Source organism: Oenanthe melanoleuca, chromosome 2, assembly GCF_029582105.1.
Source record: "Oenanthe melanoleuca isolate GR-GAL-2019-014 chromosome 2, OMel1.0, whole genome shotgun sequence".
NCBI lineage: Eukaryota > Metazoa > Chordata > Aves > Passeriformes > Muscicapidae > Oenanthe > Oenanthe melanoleuca.
Window position 1 is genome coordinate 32,519,193 of NC_079335.1, and position 22,035 is coordinate 32,541,227.

The 22,035-nt window shown below is 37.1% G+C and overlaps 1 protein-coding gene across 1 annotated transcript in view; it reads left to right on the forward strand.

The window, feature by feature from the left end:
• EYA1 (EYA transcriptional coactivator and phosphatase 1) overlaps positions 1-22,035 on the forward strand; it is a 155,145-nt gene that overhangs the window by 110,508 nt on the left and 22,602 nt on the right. Inside the window, exons 11-13 of the mRNA XM_056485623.1 lie at positions 1,513-1,652; positions 2,874-2,957; positions 8,763-8,852. Of these exons, the coding sequence (XP_056341598.1) occupies positions 1,513-1,652; positions 2,874-2,957; positions 8,763-8,852 (314 nt within the window). The remainder of the gene's footprint in view (positions 1-1,512; positions 1,653-2,873; positions 2,958-8,762; positions 8,853-22,035) is intronic.

Here is a 22,035-nt window from a genome sequence, read left to right on the forward strand (position 1 = left end):
TGTTGTTTGACACATATAAAATCACTCTTTTAGTATAGGTCTTCTGTTTTCAGAAGATTCTGTGCTTAACCTTGAGTGAAAAAAAATTCTGCTTTGTTTGATGTAGCCTGAAATGTTTAGGTAAATATATATTGTGAAATATGTAAGATATGCTAGTTCTCAATGAGTGTGGATTTGAAGGCTGAGCATGAGAATTTCAAGACCTTTTCCTTTCATTCAACACAAGCAACTGTTATTATTTTGAGTAATTGTGCTTATGTGGTGTTACCCAGATGTCCAGAGTCTCCTCCTTAATCTAACCTTTGACCTCAACAGGATGTTTTCCTAGGAGAGAGAATCCCTTGTGTGAGAAGTATACCTGACTGTTCAAGCTGGAATGCCATGGACTAGGCAGATTAAAATGAAAGATTTTTTATTTACTGAACTCTAAAGAGTAGTTAATACTAACTGATCAGTAAAATTGAGAAACATAAAAATTTCAGCCTTCACTAAAGAAGTGTTTTTTAGGAAAAACAAAAGAAAACATGGTGGCCATCAAAATAAAAGTATTTGTGAAATTCAGACTATGAAAGGAAGTTTTTAAAAGAGATTTAAAAAGGTGTTGTTGCATTTCTAAGGACTGTGGTCCTGCTAATTAAATTAATGGGAAGGATAATTGATGCTTGGTGTCTGTTTTGTTAATGTATAAACATTCACTATGATGGAGTCTATGGATGTTAAGAGTGGCAAAATATCTTCAAACTAGCATATTTTCAGAAAAACTGTTGGTCTTAACTATATGAATCATCATTCTTTTTTCACCTTTTTAATAACAGTGAATATTCTTATAAATAAATGTTGCTGAAGCGTAATAATTAGCATACAATGTCTGTAAAGATTTGTATGCTATATTGAGTGTACTCATTGGAAATGTTCACTGTTGAGTGGGCCTTTGAAAAATACTAGAAATATCATCTTCATAGTTGATGCATATTTAATGCTTATTAATTTAAATTACTGTACAAATAGGAAAATAATTACTCTGGTTTATGTTTATTCTTCTGGATCAAATTTAGCAATCTAAAAGTGTCTCCAACCAGGCAATTTGGAAAATTTTTCAATTTCTGTATGGCTGGGTTTTTTTCACACATGGTTGGATTTTTCTTGCCCATCACCATGACAGGTATTTTAAAACATTAAAGGTATTTAAGTTTGAAAAGCTAGAGTTAAATTAATGTTGTTTTATGAAAAACTGGTACCCCTTAAATTTTTTTTAGAGTTTAACCTTGCAATAATTGAAGGAATGAAGCAATTACTTTTTTTCTACTAAGCCTTTTATAGGTGTTTACTGAAATAGTTTATCACTCGGTTTTTGCATATAACTTGAGCTAGATTGAATGAATTTATGAATCAATATTACCACTTACCATTTTATATTTAATTATTTTAGTTAGGACTGGGTTTGGTGTAAGGAAGTTGAACATTCTGAGCATTGAACTGAAGGGTAAAAGTGTTCTTTCTTTCCTGCCACAGAATACAGTACAATTCACAGCCCATCAACCCCCATTAAGGATTCAGAGTCGGATAGATTGCGTCGTAGTTCCGATGGGAAATCACGCGGACGTGGCAGAAGAAACAATAATCCTTCACCACCACCTGACTCTGATCTGGAGGTACTTCATATTAAATGGCTTTGGCCTGTTACAGAACTTTATTTTTATCGTTATTTTGCACAAAAAGCTGTTATTTGCCCATCAAAAATAAAGTGGCGTTGAAGCTCCCTTTTTCCTAACAATATTTTCATAGAGAATAGGATTTTTCATCCGAAGAACCTTCTTCAGGAAGAGCTCCTCATTCCTTGGAAAAATACTGGGTGTTTCTTTCTCCTTTTGATTAAACCAAGCAAACAAACAAACAAACCAAAACAAACCAAAAGAAGAAAAAAAAAAAAAAAAAAAAAAAAAGAAAGAAAGGAGCAAGCTTTTCCCAAGGCAAAAAAAGGTTTTCATTTGGACAGGAGACATTTGTAGCACAGTAGTGGGTTTTGTTCTCTCATGCTATGTTCACATTCCTCCCAATGGCCCATGCTTTATGTAGAGAACACAGTGACACACCACAGCATTGAGTGTTCACAATGCATTACTTTTCCTTTCCAGAAGCTTACCCCATTTGTCATCATGGCAAATACAATCTCACCATGATTTAAAATACTTGTGTTTGAACACTTTATTTTTCATTAAGTTATCATTTTGTGTGTGGTCAGAGGAAAAATTTAAAACACCTATTTTCCCTTGTCTCTAGCCACAAAAATTATTTACTGATGGCATAAGTTTCATACATACATCATCCAAGTTCATAGCTTTTGTTCTTCAGATGCCTAAAATGCATTAAAATTAACATAAATTAAGGGAAATAAAGTGCTAAGCAGTAATCTGCTTTGTTTTGGTGTTAGAGGTAGTTTTCAAGGGCACTTATATGAATTTTTGTAGGACTTTTCTTTTGTAAGACGCTCAGAAATACAGAATTCTAATCCCAAAGATTTAATTTTCAGATGCTCCTCTTTTTGAATTTCAGTTTCTATCTCACATCAAACTTCAAATTGTACAGTCTCATTTTCTGTGTATATTTGGCAATACTGTAATTCTATTCTAATAGAAGGATTTGATATAGGAACGATTGTAGTAAAAAGCTAACAGATTGTATTACCCTATCCTGGAACAAAAAAAAAAAAATCTTGTTAGTTTTGAAAATAAATGGCAGGGAAGCTATGGTTTTCATAAGCAACGATTTCAGTACAATTTTCCCATTTTTGTGCTTGCTGATTCAAATTTTAACTTTCCATTTCAAGTATTAGCTTCACAAAGGAACACATTGATTTGATTCTCTTTTTACAGAGAGTATTCATTTGGGATTTGGATGAGACAATCATCATTTTCCATTCCTTGCTTACAGGGTCCTATGCTAACAGATATGGAAGGGTAAGTGTCAAGAAACTGATGGAAATGTTCAGTAATATTTGCTGATTTATGGTTGATACATAGGGAATACCAGAATATTAGTTGATTTTGTTGATGAGTTGATTAGAGGCAAATGTACTGGCCTTACAGGACAAAAATATCAAGCTGTTTCATATGTCCATTCTTTGCAGTTATTCAGCTCTTGCATTCAGTACATATTTAAATAGTGTTGGGAGTAGTACTCTGACCACTTGAGGTTTGGTTTGTAGATTGTCTGAACCTGTTGATAAAATCTGCAAAGGTCTACATCCCCTCAGAGAGTGAAGAACTTCCAGGAATGATTGCTCTGTATTGAAAAGGAAAGATGAAGAATGCTTTTGCACATGGCCAGATTAGTCTAAAATTTTTTACCTTAGGCATTTTTTTTAAATCTAAATATTGACTGATGTTTTTGAAAGTCTGCTTATGAGTCAGGTCTTCTATTATGCACAGTCTATAAATCATAACTGAACTGGTGAATATGTCTACAGACAGTGGATTTCCTTGGTAATTCTCAGAAGAGAAACATGATTTTAGTTCAATAAGGAGAGTTTACAAATGGAATGTCCTTATGAGATCAGGCTTCTTTTTTTCAGGATTGTATTTGAAAGCTAACAGCTTGTGCTAAAATCTGTTGTAGCCTTTTATGTTACCTCATGTGAATTATAACTGGAATGTGATTTTTGTTAACCTCAAAAATTTCTACATGTAAAGAACAGCTCCATAGTTTTGTCTGGCTTCATGTAATGCCTCTGTCTTCTTGTAAAGCTTCTATTTAGCACCAAAAGGTTTTACCCTACACTCAGCTGGGTGAAGGGCAAAGCTACCTCCAGTTCAGTCTGTGCCTGGGTCAGGTTCTGAGTTTCTTTCAATAGCTTTTTGCACTCTAGAAATCTAAAGCAATACTACTTTGCAACCTTTCTTGCTTATTCAGGTAAGGTTCATTTGCAGAAATGTTTACTGTAATAACAGTGTACTTATTTGAGGAATATAATTAGTTTTTTTTTTTCATTATATGTCAGAAAAGCAAGTTAATTCATCAGCCTTGTTTCCTAGGTGTTGTTAGTTCATATTTAGGCAGTAAAAAGAAACTAGAACTTAAATGTTTTAACAATTATTATATGGACAAAAGCATTATAGAAGAGTATTAAATATTTACCAAAAGTTATTTTCCATTTTTCAGACTAAAACCAGCTTTTGTGTGGTATCCCAAAATCTATGACAATTTAGTTCAGAATGAGGAAAAAAAAATCTCAGTGCTCAGAAAAAAGCTCAGTGACAGCAGAATCTCACTTCTGGCTTTTGGGCAGCAGAGTAGCACTGGAAAAGCATCATTTATTAGTCATTGCCATAGAAGTACTAATGTGAGCATATTTTTTTCCATTTGTTACTAGTTCCCTGAAGTAGATTCATTAATTTGGGCCTGAACATAAACACTTTATTGCTGGATGGTTGAAGTTGGGGAAAGTGGCTGGTATTCAGTTGAAAAGAGATATAAATACATGTGCTGCAAGGAGGGGGCTGACAGCTGGTTGCAGCTCCATCACTGTTGGCACTGTTTATATAAGATGCAGCTTTTGCCCAGCTGGCTCTGGTTGGATGGCATCTGGCACAATATTCCTGCATTGCTGAATGACAGCCAGCTGTTGATGTTGAGAGGAATGATGGCATTACTGCTTAATCTTTGGATTTTTGGTGAGGGGTAGCAACATGTCCTTGGCTCTCAGATGATGTCATGAAACTGTGCCATTCTGGTTTTCTTGAGATTTCACTCAAATCAGACTTTCTCTTGGGTTATTGACAGCTTCAGACAACAGTTAGCAATCTGCAATGATGTTAGACACTGTCAAATATTCAAAGCAAACATGCTAAAACATGAGAATTTTAGGGGTTTTTTTGTGGCAGCAGAAGGTGCATGTTTTTAAAAGAGTGTTTTCCTGTGATTGCTGGCCTTTAAAATCAGAAATCTGGATCATATATTATTCTGAAAAAAAGGAAGTTGAAGGGAAATATTGTTCACCTGTATTCTTGTTTATGAGCAATCTAAAATCTTACAAATCTGCACTATGGTGAGGCCTAGAAATGCCCTTTTAAAAAATTAAATCTAGGATGTTCACATAATCATTAAAATACAAAAGCTGGATCTTCATACAAACGAAAATGTCCTAATTAAATAATAGAGGATTTGGCAACTTGGCAATTCAGCTCTTTTCATAATGCCTGAGCAAGTTTCATGGTGAATGACTATGAATGATTTGCAGCCTTGCTGCTGAAGGGATTGATTTTCTTTGCCTAATTCTCTACCTCATTCCTCCTAACTTCTTCCTTGTGCCACCCTCTTCTGTATTTTCTTACTTTTTCATCTGTTTTTACCACCTGGTCTCCTTCAGCTGCTATTGTGCTCTATTTTCCTCCTGCTTTTTTCCTTCAATTTTGTTATAACAAAATAAACACCTTTATTTTTCAGTTTGTGCAGTCATGGCAAAAATGCCTCCACAGAGCACTACATTTTTATTTAAGGATTATTTGAATTTAGTGAATTTAATGGAAATGTATGAAACTCTAAGAATATGCCCTTCCAGAAAATTAGACAAATAAACAAAACATTTCCATATGGTTTTGGATTTTTTAACTGTGAACAGAGAGAGATGTATTAATCAAATATAAAGTTGCCAGTTAGTTTAATTAACATTAGGGCTGATTAAGTTTTGGAATTTGGAAAAAAGTTGGAGCCCTTTAGGATCTTGGAGCAGGTGAAAATACATCTCAGAATTGGCAAAGAATACTGTGGTCTTTACATACATTTCAATCCTCAGTGAAAGCAGTTATATGCAGAGTTTTTAAAGGAATTTTCCTTTAAATTATAAGCTATTTTATTGTGGTTTAGTAGACACAGAGTTAGAGAAAAACAAAGCCTAGTTTCACTTAACCCTTCATTTATGACCTGTAGGCTTAAGTGGAAAATAAGCCTTGTACCCAAAGTGAACTTTCCTGTTTTTCAGCTTCTTGTTTCTCCACAAAACAAAGAAATCAAGTAGGTAGAATTTAGAAATGACATCCAGGCAATGTTTTGGCTCCAATGCCAGCACTGGAAACAAAAGACCTACTTAAGCAGGTTGACATTGGTATTTCTTTTCTTTAGTTAAACTGTACCTCCCTCAGAGATTTGTACCTGATTTTGACCATATCTGAAAAGACACTGACTGAACCTGCAAATCCCAGGCAGCAAGAAGAGATTGTTAGCTTTCCTTCTCATTGTGTGACACCTCACAGTAATTAGTTAGCAATTAGTGGCTTAAAATTGCAAAAGAAGGTTGGGTATGGGATTATTTTTCTAAAACCTTGTTCTAGCCTTGTCTTTTTTTAAAGTTTACGGCCCCCACTGTAACATCTGATAGCAGTTTGATGTACTATGATGCTTTAAAACAAGGTTCTTGTACTTTTCTTTAGAGCAGTTGCAAGTTTGTGACTACACAGATATTTAAAATGCTAATGTAGATAAGATTTTTTGCTTCTGTTATATATATAGCTACTGAGAACCACAGTTTAATATAGTTGTGGTGTTAAGTGGAACTTCCTATACAAAAAAATTGTATTTAATCTAGGAGTCAAGCTTTCTTTGAATAGCAATGCCTTTTGTTTCTTCTTTTAGCTTTTGTGTTATTTAATCTGACACTTTCAGTAGGTGCCAATGAGTTTCTTATATTTTTTTGCCTAATTAAATTAACCTAATAAATGACATAATTTTAGTATTACTTTGGAGAAAACCATTCTGTTTTATTTCTGCCACGTAAAAATACTTTGGAGCAAAGTGCTTAGAAAGCTTTACAAAAACCTCATTTTACAGACTCAGAAATGTGCTAAAATGTTCAATAATGGAAAAGGCAGGTTGTGTACACTGAAATGTAAAATATATATTTGCAGCCCTTTCATTTAAAGTTAGTCAAATGGGTTCATAATCAATATCATGCTCTGTTGCCCATTTATTCTGATTTTGAAAATGATGTTCCTATTTAGGGATGGAAGTCAGAAGGGAATTATTTCCACCTTGTTGCATTAGTATTTGATAATCAAGATGTAGCTGGTGATCTTCATTTGCACCTTAGACCTTTAGCCCATCTAATTCCTTTAATAATTAGAGCAGAGGCTCCTGTGAGGTGTCTTCTGTTATTGCTCAGGCACAACAGAAATCCCTGTCTGTTTAAAAAGAAGGAAGCCTGATGAACTGTTAGGATGATGAGCTGCTAACTGGGCACAAAGATAAGCAGCAATGGCAATAGAAATAGAGCAATATTCAAACAGAGAGACAGAATACTTTTGTTCATATTTTAAAGTCTTTCCATTTGAATTAAGAAGCCAAATAATCTTTTCTTTTTCTTCTTTTTTTTTTTTTTTTGGCTGTGCCAGTTTAAATAGAAGACTTGTTTTTAAGGGCAAAGTTCATGAAAACAGTATGATGCAATTTTTTTCTTCTTTTATAAGGGCTATTTTTTTTTATTTTAAAAAACTTACTCTTAATGGATGTGGGTTCAAGAATAGATGTTTTGTCTGCGTAATGTAGCTTTGCTTTGAAATTTCAAAAATTCTTTCTCTGGATAGCAGTTCTTGGGTTTTGGCATTTCCAGAAGGCAAGCAGGCTGCCAAATCACCATTCTTTTCCAGCTCTTTACTACTGACACATTTTGCCTTTTTAACCAGTAGTTATAGAAAAATGTTTGCAAGTTCAGAGATCATATTGAAGCCCCTATTAATTTGATTGAGAGATGGAAAAAAGAAACTGAGGACTTCATCTCTTATTTTTTGACTGTGACTTGTCATCAAGTTTAGAATATTAGCTTATTTTAAGTAAAATATGGGTTGTCACTTCTTCAGTTCTATTTAAAATATAATTCCTAACAAACTAACATTATTAATAGAGGCTGTTATGGGATAATATAACATTATAGCATGTTCTTTCAAACTCATGCTCCTGTGCACTTGGATAGACTTGGCATTATAAATGAGAAACTCTATATCAAATGTATATAATAGGCTCTCTTTTCCATTTTTCAGATAGAATATATATATAAAACACAAAGAAAATCAAAACAAGACAAACATCTGTAATGCATTTGGTAACCACAATGCTGAACATGCTTTTTGAGTTTATTAGCTCAGTAAGGAATAAGTTGTTTCAGTAATTTCTGTAGAGAAGTTAAAGTGTGTTACGTATTAATAACAAACAATAGTTTTGTTCACTCTGCATGGGTGGGCCAGACTGGAAACATAATTAAAGTTTGGTTTTGTGGACAATCAAGGAGTGGTTTTAAATATAATTGCCATTTACAAATAAAACATCAATAGTTATTTGCTTTAATCTCACTAGGTATTCCCAGGACTGAATCCTGATGTTTGTGACCAGTGAGAGTTTATTTTGAGTAACAATAGAATTATCATACCCCTGGTTGATCATAAAACTTGGGAACAGTTGTAGAATCTGGAGAAGTTTTAGGTGAAATGGATTTGCCCTTTCTGCACAGAAGCAAAGAGCCAGTGCTGGGGATGCATGAGGGTGACCACAGAAGTCCCACAGCAAAATCAGGGAGTCAGCTGAGTTAAAGTCATATTTGTGAGTGTTACTGGGAAGTGTTGTAGTACAGGGTGAGACAGTTACTGAACTGAAGCTGACAAAGCAGATGCTGCATTTAATACAAGTAGAATGTTATGATAATCTGTTCCTCCAGTCTGTTTTTGGGTATGATGTTAGGCACAGTATTGACAGTGTACTTGCTTAATTTCTTCTTTAAGGATCCTCCCACTTCTGTGTCCCTTGGACTCCGAATGGAAGAGATGATTTTCAATTTGGCGGACACACATCTATTCTTTAACGATTTAGAAGTAAGTGTTCATTCTTTTAAAACACACAGAGATGATCTAATCTTTAATATTTGCCTGGTTTTATGTGTTGTTAGATGGTTTGACAATTATTTTCAGAGTTTCAATACAGAAATGCTTAGGAAACAGCTATATCATTTAGTCATCAGGATGTATAGTATTATCTACACTAAATTTCTGCACTGGCCTTCAGAGGTTGCTACAGTTTAAGTGGTAGAGTTTTGTCCTCACAGTTTGGATACACTGAAAGAACCTATAAACATACAGAATTCAATAGTCTGCACAGGCCATTAAATATTAAACTCCAGCTTCTATAAACAGTTGATGGCTGGGTACAGATTTCTTGCTTACATCCCACGGTGGGCAAGTGTTACCTTAGCCCTGGGGGACATCATTAATGTTGTATGGGCTGTCCCTGGGCTGCTCCTGGGGCAGCTCTGCCTGCAGCAGGCACAGGCTGTTCTGTGCCAGGATGCCTCTGCCTGCAGCAAAGGCTTTTTTAGCCTGCCAGGGCTTTTTCAGCCTGCACAGACTATGGTTTGGCAACGCCTGGGAGATTGTTCCAAAGCTCTCCAGACTGCTGAAAGAGACTGTCACTGTAATGCCTGGCTGTTTCATCTTAAAAGGGAAAAAAGCAATTTCTGATCACATTTTAATAACGCAAAAACATGAAAACAGTCAGATTTCTTTCCCATCATAGTGAAGACAGCTGTTTATTTAAAATCCAGCTGTTAAGCAAGCTTGTGGTGGGGCTGCCAACACACATTAATCATCAAGTTGTTGTTTTGCTAGATTTTAGAATAGTGTGTTATTCCAGACAGCAAAAGAATCTAAAAGATTCAAATGCAACTTTTGCTGATCAAAGTTAATTGGCAGCAATTGGCCTTTAAATATTTCCTGATGTTTCCCTTTTCAAAATCAAGCAAAATACACCTTATTCAATAGATGAGCCAAAATAATTTGAAAAATGCCAGTGTGTGATAGAACTCAAATGTGGTTTGTCCAACATCTGTCCTATATTTTGATTTCTTTTCATCTAAAAAGAAACCACTCACAGATGATTTGGCATCTTAGAATGTAATGAAATTATTGAACATGCTTCTTTTTCTTTCATTCCTTAAAGTATTTATTTTTTTATACTTTACAGTAAAATAGCTGGTTTCTTTAAATGTTAAAGTAGCATTTTCTTTTATTAAGGTAGCTGTATTTAAAGATATGATTGTTTTGGGTATAAGAAGCACCATCAATGAGTTGCATGTAAAGGACTTATTTTTCAGATCTGTCTAAAAATATAACAATGCTAGTTATTTTCCAATTCTGTTTCTGATTTCTGGTTATATTTCATTTTAACCAGAGCAGAATGAAACAGGACTACTCTTTCTGTATTTTAGCAGTATACTTAATAAAGTTCAGTGTGTTTTCATTTGCTGTTCAGAGCCAGATATGTGGCTACTTCATACATGATTGTCAGCCTCCCTGACTTTAATGGAAGTTAATCAGTGACATGCCAGGAGTGGTAGATTATCTTCTGCTAATAGACATGTTGCAGCCTTAACAATACAGCACAATAGTTCATTCACTCAAGAACTTTGAAGCTGTGTATGAGGAACAACTGCTCCAGGGGGTTCATGAAGGCAGAGGAGCTCACTGATAATCCTGTTTTTTTGCATTTCCACCATAACAGGCCAGTTTATGTTGTATGTCCAAACTGAAGTGTAATAGTTTGTGTCTATACCCTGGTCTGTCTCTATACATAGAGGTATCCAGGAGTGAGCAGCTGTGTGCATGTCCTTGTACATGAGCTCTAACCCTTATGTCTGGGGAACATGAGCTCCAGCCTGAAGGACCATGCCTTGCCCAAGGAGTCAAGAGGTGTGCAGCCTTCAGAGTACACAGTGAAAGGGTGTAAGAGAGCCTCTACTTTGTGGGAAGCAGCATGTGAGGACTAGACCTCATCACAGATTGAGGCTTTCAGTTCACCAGCAATGACAGTTTTTAAAACGTGTCACAGAGACGTGGTGTTCTTGAGGAGCATGTTGTGTGAGCATCACCATTTAGCTAGCAGGGCCTGCCAGTTTCCCAAGAGCTGTGACCTCAGGGCAGATTCCTCACATCCATCTCAGAAACTCAAAAGTCCTTGCTTGGTGGTTTGGAAGTTCAGGCTGCACACAGCTTGACAGGGTTTCATGAGAACTGTGGGCAATTCGGTTCGGACATGCCTCAGGCTTGAGGCATCTATGCTCACTGATGAAGGACTGAGTCTGAAAGATCTAGCTCAAGTCTAAGCTTTACAGTTCATGGGCACAAGTATCTGGGCTGTTGGGATTGAAAATGTTTGTAGGCACCATTGCCAGTGAGCTTCAGAGCTTGGTTATCTTTGGCCAGGAGTAGTATGAAGATCAGCAAAGCTGGATTTGGAACATCTCTAACCCACTGAATAGATGTGTCTTTGAGTCTAGGCTTAATTCAAAGTGGAAACCTGAAAGCTGATGCCCTCTGTCTCACCCAGGCTCAGAGGGAACCCTTCTTGGCACACAGAGAGGCCACTTTTAAAGGCAGGCAGGCAATCATCTGTCATAACTTTGGCCTGTGAAGCACATTTTTACAGATACCACAAGTTAGTGTTTTTAAATAAAAGTCTTCTTTCATCCAAAACATTCCAGAACACTCAGAATAGCTCTCTTGTTATCCAAGTGAAAATACTTTTTCTTCTCATAAAATGCTGGAGAATGATTGAACATTTTGAATTGATTTCTGAAGCACAGTTTGATTTATGTGTGACCGAACTGGCTTTTCAAAGCTCAGCCTAGAGATTTAGAAATGTTATCAGGTTAAATTCTAAACTTCAGCAGTCAATTTTTATCCTGTATAAAGTGAATCACTCATTGAAAAAATTCAGTCAGATCTCAGTATCTAGCTCTGAAGTCAGTATTCTGTTTCTGGATGGGTGAGCTACAGTTAGATTTGCACCCTTGTACTGGTTCTTATTTTATTGCTTTGAAAAAAATAAAATAAATTGCTTATTCCCTTCACTTTGCACAGATTTATTTGAAATAATTAATTCCAAAGTGATGTAATAGCAAATAATTTCTGATTTTAGGAACACTTCTTAAACAGCAATGTTAAAGGGGTACAGCAAGATTTTTAACATACTGAAAAGAAAAATATTAATGTTTACTTATTTATAATTTGATCTAAGTACCCTAATAAAAAGTGTTTTCTTGCATTAGCAGTAATTTTATAATGAAATTATAGAAGTGCACTAGGCTATACAGTAGAAGATAGTGCAGTGTTTTCAAAATTTAGATTCCAAAATCTGGCTTTGGGCTTTTGAAGAAGGGCTTTAGGTTTTCAGTATTGAAGGTCTTTTTATTTAAATATCTCATACTCTCTGTTTTATAGTTGAATTTTAATTGTGTGCAAGAGGGAACAACTACATTGATGTAGTGCTCTCAAGAGAACCACAATTACCTCATCTGAAAATAAAATTTGATTATACCTGCTGATTATGTTGTGAAAGGGATAATAAGGTATAATATTTTAAAGGTGTATATGGAGCAATTATACATATTATGTATTTTAGGAGGTATGCTCCAGTGTTTTAGGGAAGTGAGCAGCTTGGTGATAGGACTGAAATGTGACCTGCACTGAGGTGATCAGCTGCTGAAGGACAGACTGCAGTGCAGAACTCGGACTGCAGAAAGCAAATAGAGGTTTCTCCTGGGGCAGGGACAGCACAGCAGACCAGGTGGAGCTGATTGGCTCCATCTGTCAGAGAAGGAGAAGAACATCTTCAGTCAAAGGCTTGAGGCTTTAAACTAAAGGTGCTGCAGGAGAGGAACCTTAATCTATCCCACTCCTACCAATCTGATGCCTGTGGCAGCCATGGGTGCCCAGAGCCTGGAGAGGGATCACAGGTCAGCAGAAGAGCACCTGAAGAACAGCACAGTGGAATTCCAGCCACTCCAGCCAGTAAGCTGGCTTCACCAGGGCCCATCCTGAATGCTTCTGTGCAAACACAAAAAACATGGAGAGTAGAGGAGTTAGAGGCATGTGCATGCCTGCAGGTCTATGATCTTATTGCCATCACAGAGACTGGTGGGATGGCTCTTGTGATTGGAATGTTGGAATGAAAATATGCAAGATGTTTAGGAAGGACAGGCAGGGGAGGTAAGGAGGGTCTGTAACCCTCTGTCAGTGGATGTCAGTGCTGGAGTGCATGGAGCACTGCCTGGAGATAGATAAGGAGCTGACTGGAGCTCATGAGTCAGGATTAAAGGGAGAGCAGGGAACAGATGACATTAAGTCTGCTGCAGACCACCTAACCAGGAAGATTGAGTGGATGAGGCTGTCTGTAAACAGTTAGGAACAGCCTCACATTAGCAATTGCTGGTCCTCATGGTGAGCTTCAGCCACCCAAATATCTCTTGGAGGTACAACACAGTAGGCCATAAGCAATCCAGGAGGTTCTGTAATGCATTGATGATGACTTCCTTCTGCAAGTGATGGAGAGGTGCTATGCTGGACCTTGTTCTCACCAAGAAGGAAGGACTGGTGGGGAATGTGCAGCTCAAGGATTGACTGCAGTGACCATGAAATGGTGGATTTTAAGATGCTTGGGGCAGCAAGGAAGAGTGCACAGGAAGCTTACAACCCTGCACTTCAGCAGACTTTGACCTCTTCAGCAATCTACCTGACAGGACCATGGGATAAATCCCTTGAGGGATGAGGGGCCCAAGAAAAGTGTTTAATATTCAATGACTTATCAATCCTCCAAGCTCAGGAATGGTGCATCCCAACAAAGGGATGTGGTTAACACTTTGGAGGGAAGAGATGTCATCCAGAGGGACCTTGAAAGGCTTGAAAGAAAGAAGCTAAGCAAGAAGCTAAACATGACCTGGCAATGTGTGTTTGCAGCCCAGAAAGCCAGTTGTGTCCTGAGCTGCATCAAAAGCATGGCCAGCAGGTTGAGGAGGGGATTGTCCCCCTTTTCTCTGCCCTCCTGAGATCCCACCTGGATTACTGTGTCCAGCTCTGGGATCCCAACTAAGGAAGGGCATAGAGTGAGTCCAGAGGAGGCCACAAAGGTGATGAGAGGATTGGAGCACCTCTTCTATGAGGAAAGGTTGAGAGAGTTGGAGTTGTTGAACCTGGAGAAGAGAAGGCTCCAGGAAAACCTTATTGTGACTTTTGAGTACATAGAGGGGAGAACAGGAGAGGGACTTTTTACAAGGTGACAGGGCAAGAGTTGATGGCTTTAAACTGAAAGAGGGCAGGTTTGGATTAGGTATTAGATAGAATACCTTTAGTGTAAGGATGGTGAGACTGGAACAGGTTGCCCAAGTTGTGGATGCCCCATCCCTGAAAGAGTGTACATGGATAGTGCACTGAGGAGCAGCACAAGAGCAGCCCATCTCTCTGTCTCTTCACTTCATTAAATAAAGTTAGATTAATACAGAAACATTTTACAAATCCTGTGTTTTACACATATGGGACCAATTCCAGCTTTAATGAAGCCTTGAGATGCTGTCTTCCACAGATGCATATTCTTATATTTTAAAGCAGAGAATAAACATCTATTATGTCCTTGCACTCTCATGCTCTGTGTTTGCTTTTTAAACCTCCTCCTTCTACCCACAGGGCAATAAATCCTTCCAGGACTCATAAAGGTCTGTAACTGCTAGCTTGAATTTACTCAGATCTAGAAGTTGATAGGGAGAAATTAACTATCAATTTTTTGAAAAGAAAACTGCTTTTTGGGGGTTGTTTCTTGTGTAATTCACTGAGTGGAAGTTCCTGCTCCTGTTTGTGGCCCCCAGTCATTAGACTATGGGTGTTTATCAAGTCTGTCTTTCTCTCCAAGCTCAAGACTGTGTGGGGGACAGCTTTTTTACTTGAAATGTGATGGAGATGTCTGACACCCAGCAGTGTGCTAAGCCCTTCTGTTCCCTAAAGGAGCATAAAGGACCACTAAGGCCCACATTGCAGGGCAGACTCCCATGTCTCTAAAGCAGATGTGATGCACTCTGTGCTAACTCCAGGCACTACAGGGATTTCCAGAATGAGAGATCATTGTCAGAGCTCATGGATAAGAAAGGCAACAACTAATACCCAGGACAGCATCCATAAAGCCTGATCATGGAGCAGACTCCTTGCAGATTTGCTTTTTGGCCTTTGCCTTCAATTCTTGCAGGTGAAACCTGGCTGCTTCCCTGCTGCTGGAAACAAATGTACCCTATAAATCACTTCTGGCCCTCAAGGAGACCTTTTTTCATGACAGGGACATATATCCTCTTTTCATCAGCCTGAACATTTCTCCTTTGTAGGTGTCAGTAACACCACAGGAGACTAAGTGACTTTCCTCACAGGTCCTTCAGTGATGGTGCACACAGCTATGTCCCCAGTGTACCACGCAGTGCCCTGTAGGAATGCCTTTGAACAACACAGCCATATGTTCTGTTTCTTTAATCTGAAGGAGAAAGGGAAACTATTTCCCCTCAGACCTGGGTATTTTAATACACCACAGACTCGGACTGGCAACTTTTAGCACAGTAGCACTCCAAGATTTGGGATCCTGGGCATTATGATAATACACATCATTGAATTCATTACTGTGTTCAGCAGGCTTACTGTATGCAGGTTATTGCACATCTCAAAGAACCATGACTTGTAGGGTAAAATGCTCTTCTTTCTGAAAGCATTTTAGCACATCTGGTCCTAGATTCAAATAATCTAACAAATGAAGTGCTTGGATGCAAGCCAGCTCTTAAGTGCAGATTTTGAGCAAGCTCCAAAGCAAGCTGGGAAAGCAGGTTGGTCACTATTAGCAGTGTAGAAATTCATCATTGTTCTTCCACACCTTGTAGAAATGTCATGGATCCAGCTTTGGACAGCCATGACAGGTATGATGTTGCCTAGATTTAAACTTATGTTGTGTGAAGATCCATGGTCAGTGATAGGAGTTGGGGGAGCTGCAGCCAGACCAAGGAAGAGCAGTAGCAGGATTGTGAAACACATTGCCACAGAGAAAAGCTTTCTCAACTTCCCTACAAAATAATAATCAGATCAAGGTAATTTTGTGTCTAAAGCTGTACTCCAAACCCTGAACATAGTCAGGATGAGCCTTTGTTGGCATTGGGAGCTAATCACTTGTTTGGTGCATATTTTACATACATATTTATGTAGTTGACAAAACACGAGGTCTGGGTTTGTGGTTGCCAAAACTTTAGGTAATTCCTGATCACTGTGCCTTAGTCTTCTCATCATGGTGATAAGAATGATATCTACAGATACAGGATCATAATTCTGTCATAAAGCACTCATGAGAGAAATACAGCTGTTGATTCTGGTGATTGTTGTTATTGTGCACAGTTGTAGCTGGCTTTCTAACAAAGCTCCAACGTGGTCTCTTTAACATATTAGTCCTCAAGAACATACTGGCACAACTTCTCTCTCTACTGACACAACTAGGAAATATGTGTATTCAAATAACTTAAAGGAAAAAAAATCCAAAAAATGCAAATAGTCAGCCAAGAAAGCTTTCCAGTTTTCTGTTGTATTTAATTTCTTTACTATTGTTTGGGGTTTTGGGGGAGCGGTTTTGGTTTTGTCTTTTGGTTTGATTTTTTTCTTGTTTTTTTATTATTTTTGTAAGTTGTACATGTTGTAGTTTGAGTTATTCATGCATTTCAGGTAAGGTCTGGTTTTTAAAACCATGGGTTAAAAAACACCCCAACATTTAGAGCAGAAGACCATCAGTCATTGCTAATCTTGGCAGTGTTTCAGGTGTCTGTACTTGTGAGCTAGTAGCTATCAAGAGCTCCATGTAGTCAACTGGTACCAGGGCTTCTGTTTGGGATGCCTGGATTTTGCTGTATTGCCAATCAGCTAAAGACTGGGCAGGAATGCTTTGTGAAGAAATACATGCAAATTGCCCAGTCTAGTATAAAGCATTTAATGAACTCACAGAATGGTTTGGTTTGGAAGGAGCCTTTAACAATAATCTAGTCCAACCCCACTGCCATGGTCAGGGACATCTTCCACTAGACCAGGTTGGTCAGAGCCCCATCCAGCTTCCAGGGATCCACATCCACAACTTCTGTGGGCAACTTGTTCAAGTACCTCACCACTCTCCCAGTAAAGAATTTCTTCCATGTACCTAATCTAAATCTGTCCTCTTTCAGTGTAAAACTGTTACCCCTTATTCCTTGTCCTGTCAATACAGACCTTGGTAAAAAGTCTGTCCCCATCTTTCTTCTAAATCCACTTTATATTTTGAAAAGCCACAGTTAGGTCACCCCAGAGCCCTCTCTTCTCCACACTAAACAACCCCAGCTCTCTCAGCCTGACTTCACAGCCTGCTTCTCTTTCCTGTGCTGGGGCCCCCTGAGCTGGAAGCAGCTGTCCTTGTGGGATCTCACCAGGGCAGAGAAGGGGAAAGGGGAAAATCACATTCCTCCACCTGCTCTTCAGGCCTCTTTTGTTGTAATCCTGTGTACTGTTTGCTTTCTGGGTGCAGGTTACATCCAGGGGTTTTTATCCACTGGAATCCCCAAGTCTTTCCTAACAGGGCTACTCTCTCTCAGCTCACCACCAGCCTGTACTGATATGGGTGATTGTCCCAGTCCAGCTGCAATACCTTGCATTTCATGAAATTCATATTACCCCACTCCTCAAGCCTGTCAGTGTCCCTCTGGATGGCATCCCACTTGTCAGTGGAACACATGCTAGTGCAAAAAGGTTTGTGGTAGGCAGCAAGCTAACTTTTAGTGGTATGAGACCCATCTCCAAGATGGTACACTGAAAGTAATTTCTATCAAAATAACAAAGCATGTTTTGTCTATGTATTTTCCCAAATTAGATATTCAAAGATGTTCCTTCCAATGACAGAACTAACATTCTTGTCCCTTTCCCAGGAAATAAAATACCAAATGCTGGCATGCTTTTCAGGTAGCAATTGTACCTGCCCATTACAGAGTCTGAAATACCAGATTTAGGATAAGCTAGTTCAGGAGATAGTGTTTTGGAGGACAGTGGTAATGTACCTGGAAGCCATTGCAATACCTGTATTAAATCTGTGTATAGGCAAGGTCTGTTTCTGGAATCCCAGATTTACCCCACATATGTCTGCTTTAATTGCAGCAGAGACCTCAGTGCTGGGCTGCAGGGGCAGGCTCTGAAAGGCAACATGCTGATTGCTGCATAATAAAGGACATGAGAGTGCTTTGAAAATTCTCTTACAGCCAGTAATGAAACAATAGAAAAAGCCTTAGACTGGATGGAAATTAAGAGATGCAAAACTGACTGCAAGGACTGTAACAGAATTGTCATTTCAGATGTGAACAGGTTCATTTCATTAGTTAAATTATCTGAAACAATAGAGCATTAATGTGAAATAAATTAATAAATAGTTGATACTAACACTAAAAGCAGTTAATATATTAATTATTGTGTTGTTTTCCTTTTATTGTTGTGTAGAGAGACTTCACTTTGGCTTTTAATATTTCATGGAACTTATGTGAACTTTTTTTAATATTTTATTTAAATACTTTGAATTTGATAACACTGAACAAAATCCTATCTGCTACTATATGTGTCAAGACTTGTTCATAACACTAAATATTCCACTATTAGTTTATAATCGAAAAAGTTTCATAAATTCAAATAACATTCCTGAACAGTAGATTTGGTGTTTTGGTCTCTGATTAAGCTGACAGATGTGTAAAATCTCATATAGCCAGTCAAGTCCCTGGTGCAGCTGCAAGTGCTAAAGAGTGCAAGTTATTCCAGCTAAGATCAACATTAATTTACACTCAAATATCTTTCCCAGCCTGCCCTTTCTGTTCTATTTTGTGCTGATTCCATTACTTTGTGGCAAACTACTTTTTTCTCATTGGACTCTTCCAATACAAAAACCCAGAGGGCAAACTGAAGAAAACATAGTAGTCACCTTCTGGTTCTATTGTTGTTTTTTTTTTTTCTAAATTTCATTTTTAAATCTCAGATTTGAGTTATTCAGGTTGATTTTTGAGTGGATTAGTCTCTGAAAATTATGTAATGTAATTATTTTAGGAAAGCAAGGTGAAACTGTCATCCTTACCTGTTACTTTACAGGATGAGAGTACATTAGCCAATCCTCACATAAGTACAAAGATTTGAAACCACAGCTTAAGCATTTTAGCAATATGCATGGTAGGTGGTTTCTATCAATCTTGTCAGCCTGGGTTTAATTTTGGCATGGATTTACTAAGTTGTTTACAAGTTGTTTGATATCATGAAAGCCCTTTGTGCTGGTGTGGTTATGTGTGAGTGCTATGATTGAAGATTAAATATAAAGAAAATATGCATATATATGTATTCTAAACATATCTGTGCTGGGTTTTTAGCTTGTTTTGTTTGTTTGTTTTAGTTTATTGGTAGCAATTATATTAAAATGTTTCCACTGGGAAAAAAATTAAGAAGTTTCTTTCATTCATTTTCTTTTAAAAGCACGAAAGGAGTGCTTGAAGTTGGTTCCCAAAATGTTTGAGTTTCACAGTCTCAGGAGATTTCTACTGTTTCAGTGTGGTTACAATAAGGCCTCTATCTGAATTTCATTCAGTTCAATGGTCTAATGAAACTGTAAAGAAAGGGGGAGAACATTATTTCCTTTACTCTTTGCAGTATCACTACAATTTTTCTGTGTTTTAACGTAAAATTTGGGTCTTGTTAAATGCACTTATAAAATTTTTCTTTAGATATGTTCAAGAGGCTGGGTGATCCTATAGTAGACTAAAAACTACCTTAAAGTGTGTTAGAGCATGAGGCTTTAACAGGGACTTTAAAAAATGTAAACAGAAAGTTTAACAAAAGAAACAATGAGGTACTGAAGGAATGGAGCACTGATTCTATTTTTTTTTTGGGTTTTCCAAGATCCTCATCCAGCTGGAACGAGGCAGTCCAGGCATTGTGTGAAGGTTACCTGTAGCATTGTGCAGTCAGGAGATGGGAGAGAGCTCACGTGTGTTCACTGGCAGCAGGGCCAGACTGGCTCAGCTGAAACGCTGTCAGGAGAAAGATCAGCTTTATCTGAGCAAATGACACTTTCTGAACTGCAGAAAATCCCTTCAGCCAGTTAAAAGATCTCCTCTTTTTCTGCTGTTTGTATAATTCACATTACGACTGCAATGGATACACAGGGGAGTAACTCCTTCCCCAGCAGCAGTCAGAGCATGAGAAAGATGGTTTCTAGGAGTTTTATTTGACTCTGAAAAGTTTAAAAATGCAAACATTTAAACTCATTTATTGCAACAAAACTTATATTAAAGGTGTGTTCACAAGTCCAAAACTCCCATTATTGCCTTGGTCAAATGAATAAAGCATAAATCTAGCTGTGTACCTACAAACAAGGATTTATAAGCAGAATAAAATAGACAGTGAAAATATGCACCACTTCTTTTCTGTTCCATCAGTTTAATAAATTCAGACAGAAATTTGAATGCAAGCAATACAACCTCTGACTCCCAAACTGTCAAGAGGATTAACTAACAGAACTAACATCTCTTTCCTGAATCTTATCTCCACTAGTTTGGTATTTAACACAGCAAATATAATGACTAGCAGAAGTATCTTCCACCAAAAAAACATAAAGCAAACAGGTTTTATTTCTAATTTTTTTTTCATTATATTGTAAATTCATAAATCTTTACTTACTGTAGGAGTGTAGAAAAAACAAAAAATGTTTTGTATGAGTGCAAATTTTTACTTTATAATCAAAACCACACTCAAATGGTATGTAATATTTCATGTATTGGGAAAAAGTCTCTAATTTTTTAATATAACGATGTATACTGATAAAAAACCCTGAATACTGTCTAATTCAAATTCAGTCTTTTTCAAATTATTATTTAAATTTCACTTATAATGTAGTACTGTGAAACAATCATTTAAAAATCTTGCTAACAACAGAAAAGCTTTTACTAAGAAATTAAATAGCAGTGTGGTAATATAGCTTTTATGTATGAGCTACATGTGGCCATGCAAAGGGTTAAGCTGTGTGATTTCAGGATAAAAGGTTTCCTGAGTTGACTATTATTCCTATGGTCTGCCAACAACTTTGCAATAAATGGAATGATTTTTATGGGAATGTGGTTATTCACAGCAAGACTACAGTTGGTGTCAGTATGAAAAATTCTTCTTTAGTAGATTCTCTCAGCAGGAATAACAGATCTGAAAGAAAGGCAAAAAGTAGCTACAGAGAACTCTGGCTGGTGTTGGTGACAAATTGTGTTTACAAAATGATGTGGTAACCCATTGAAAAAGAAGAAATCAGAACAACAGTAAATCAGAATATTGCTCCTCTAAGTACTGCTGTTCCAAAACATGTTACCTGTGATTGTGGGTATTGTTTATATAGCTCATTTTTCTTGTCTATAAAGTAAGGGAGACTTCTAAGCTTTCAGTTGCAGGGATGTGAAAAAATGCTTCAGAAATCAGTAAAATTACCTCAAAGTTCATGACAGAACATAAAATATTGGTAGATATGAATCAAAATAATTCATGAGAAAGGAAAAAAAAATCACTGTATTAGTATTAATATAATCTCATAACTATTTGTTATATTTATAATTTTTATAAAGTTATTATTTCTTGTATCACTCGTCTATTTTTTGCATATTTGTAGTTTTTGAAATTATATTATTAGAAGAAAGTTTTTCTAGAGAATGAATTAAAATATTGATGAACTTAGTATTAACAGTTATCTCATTTACATTTGGTTTATGATAAGTTTTCAGAATGCTAAAATAGATTAACCCACTGATTAAGTCTGCAGCACCACCACTAGACCTGGTATTGTCTTCCATTCAAAATGAGGATTAAAATTACATAGAATATAATGATTCTCATACAACCATGCTGCAACTTTGTGGGTTTTAGTTGTTCTACCATTCCTAAGCTAAGTTGTTTGAATATGAAATATTTGTATTGTTTGGTTGGGTTTTTTTAAAAATGAAATAGGTAGCAGCTCTTTTAAGAAGTAAACATGACAGCTTTGAGTCATGTTCTTTGTTTTCCTCATGGACAATTACCCCAGTTCTATTTAAAGCATTTTATATGCAAACTTGTCTAGGAGCATTGCAAAACCTCAGGTTTTTTCACTATGGCATGAATTTTATTTGTTGTGCTGGGATCACCAATGATGTGCCAG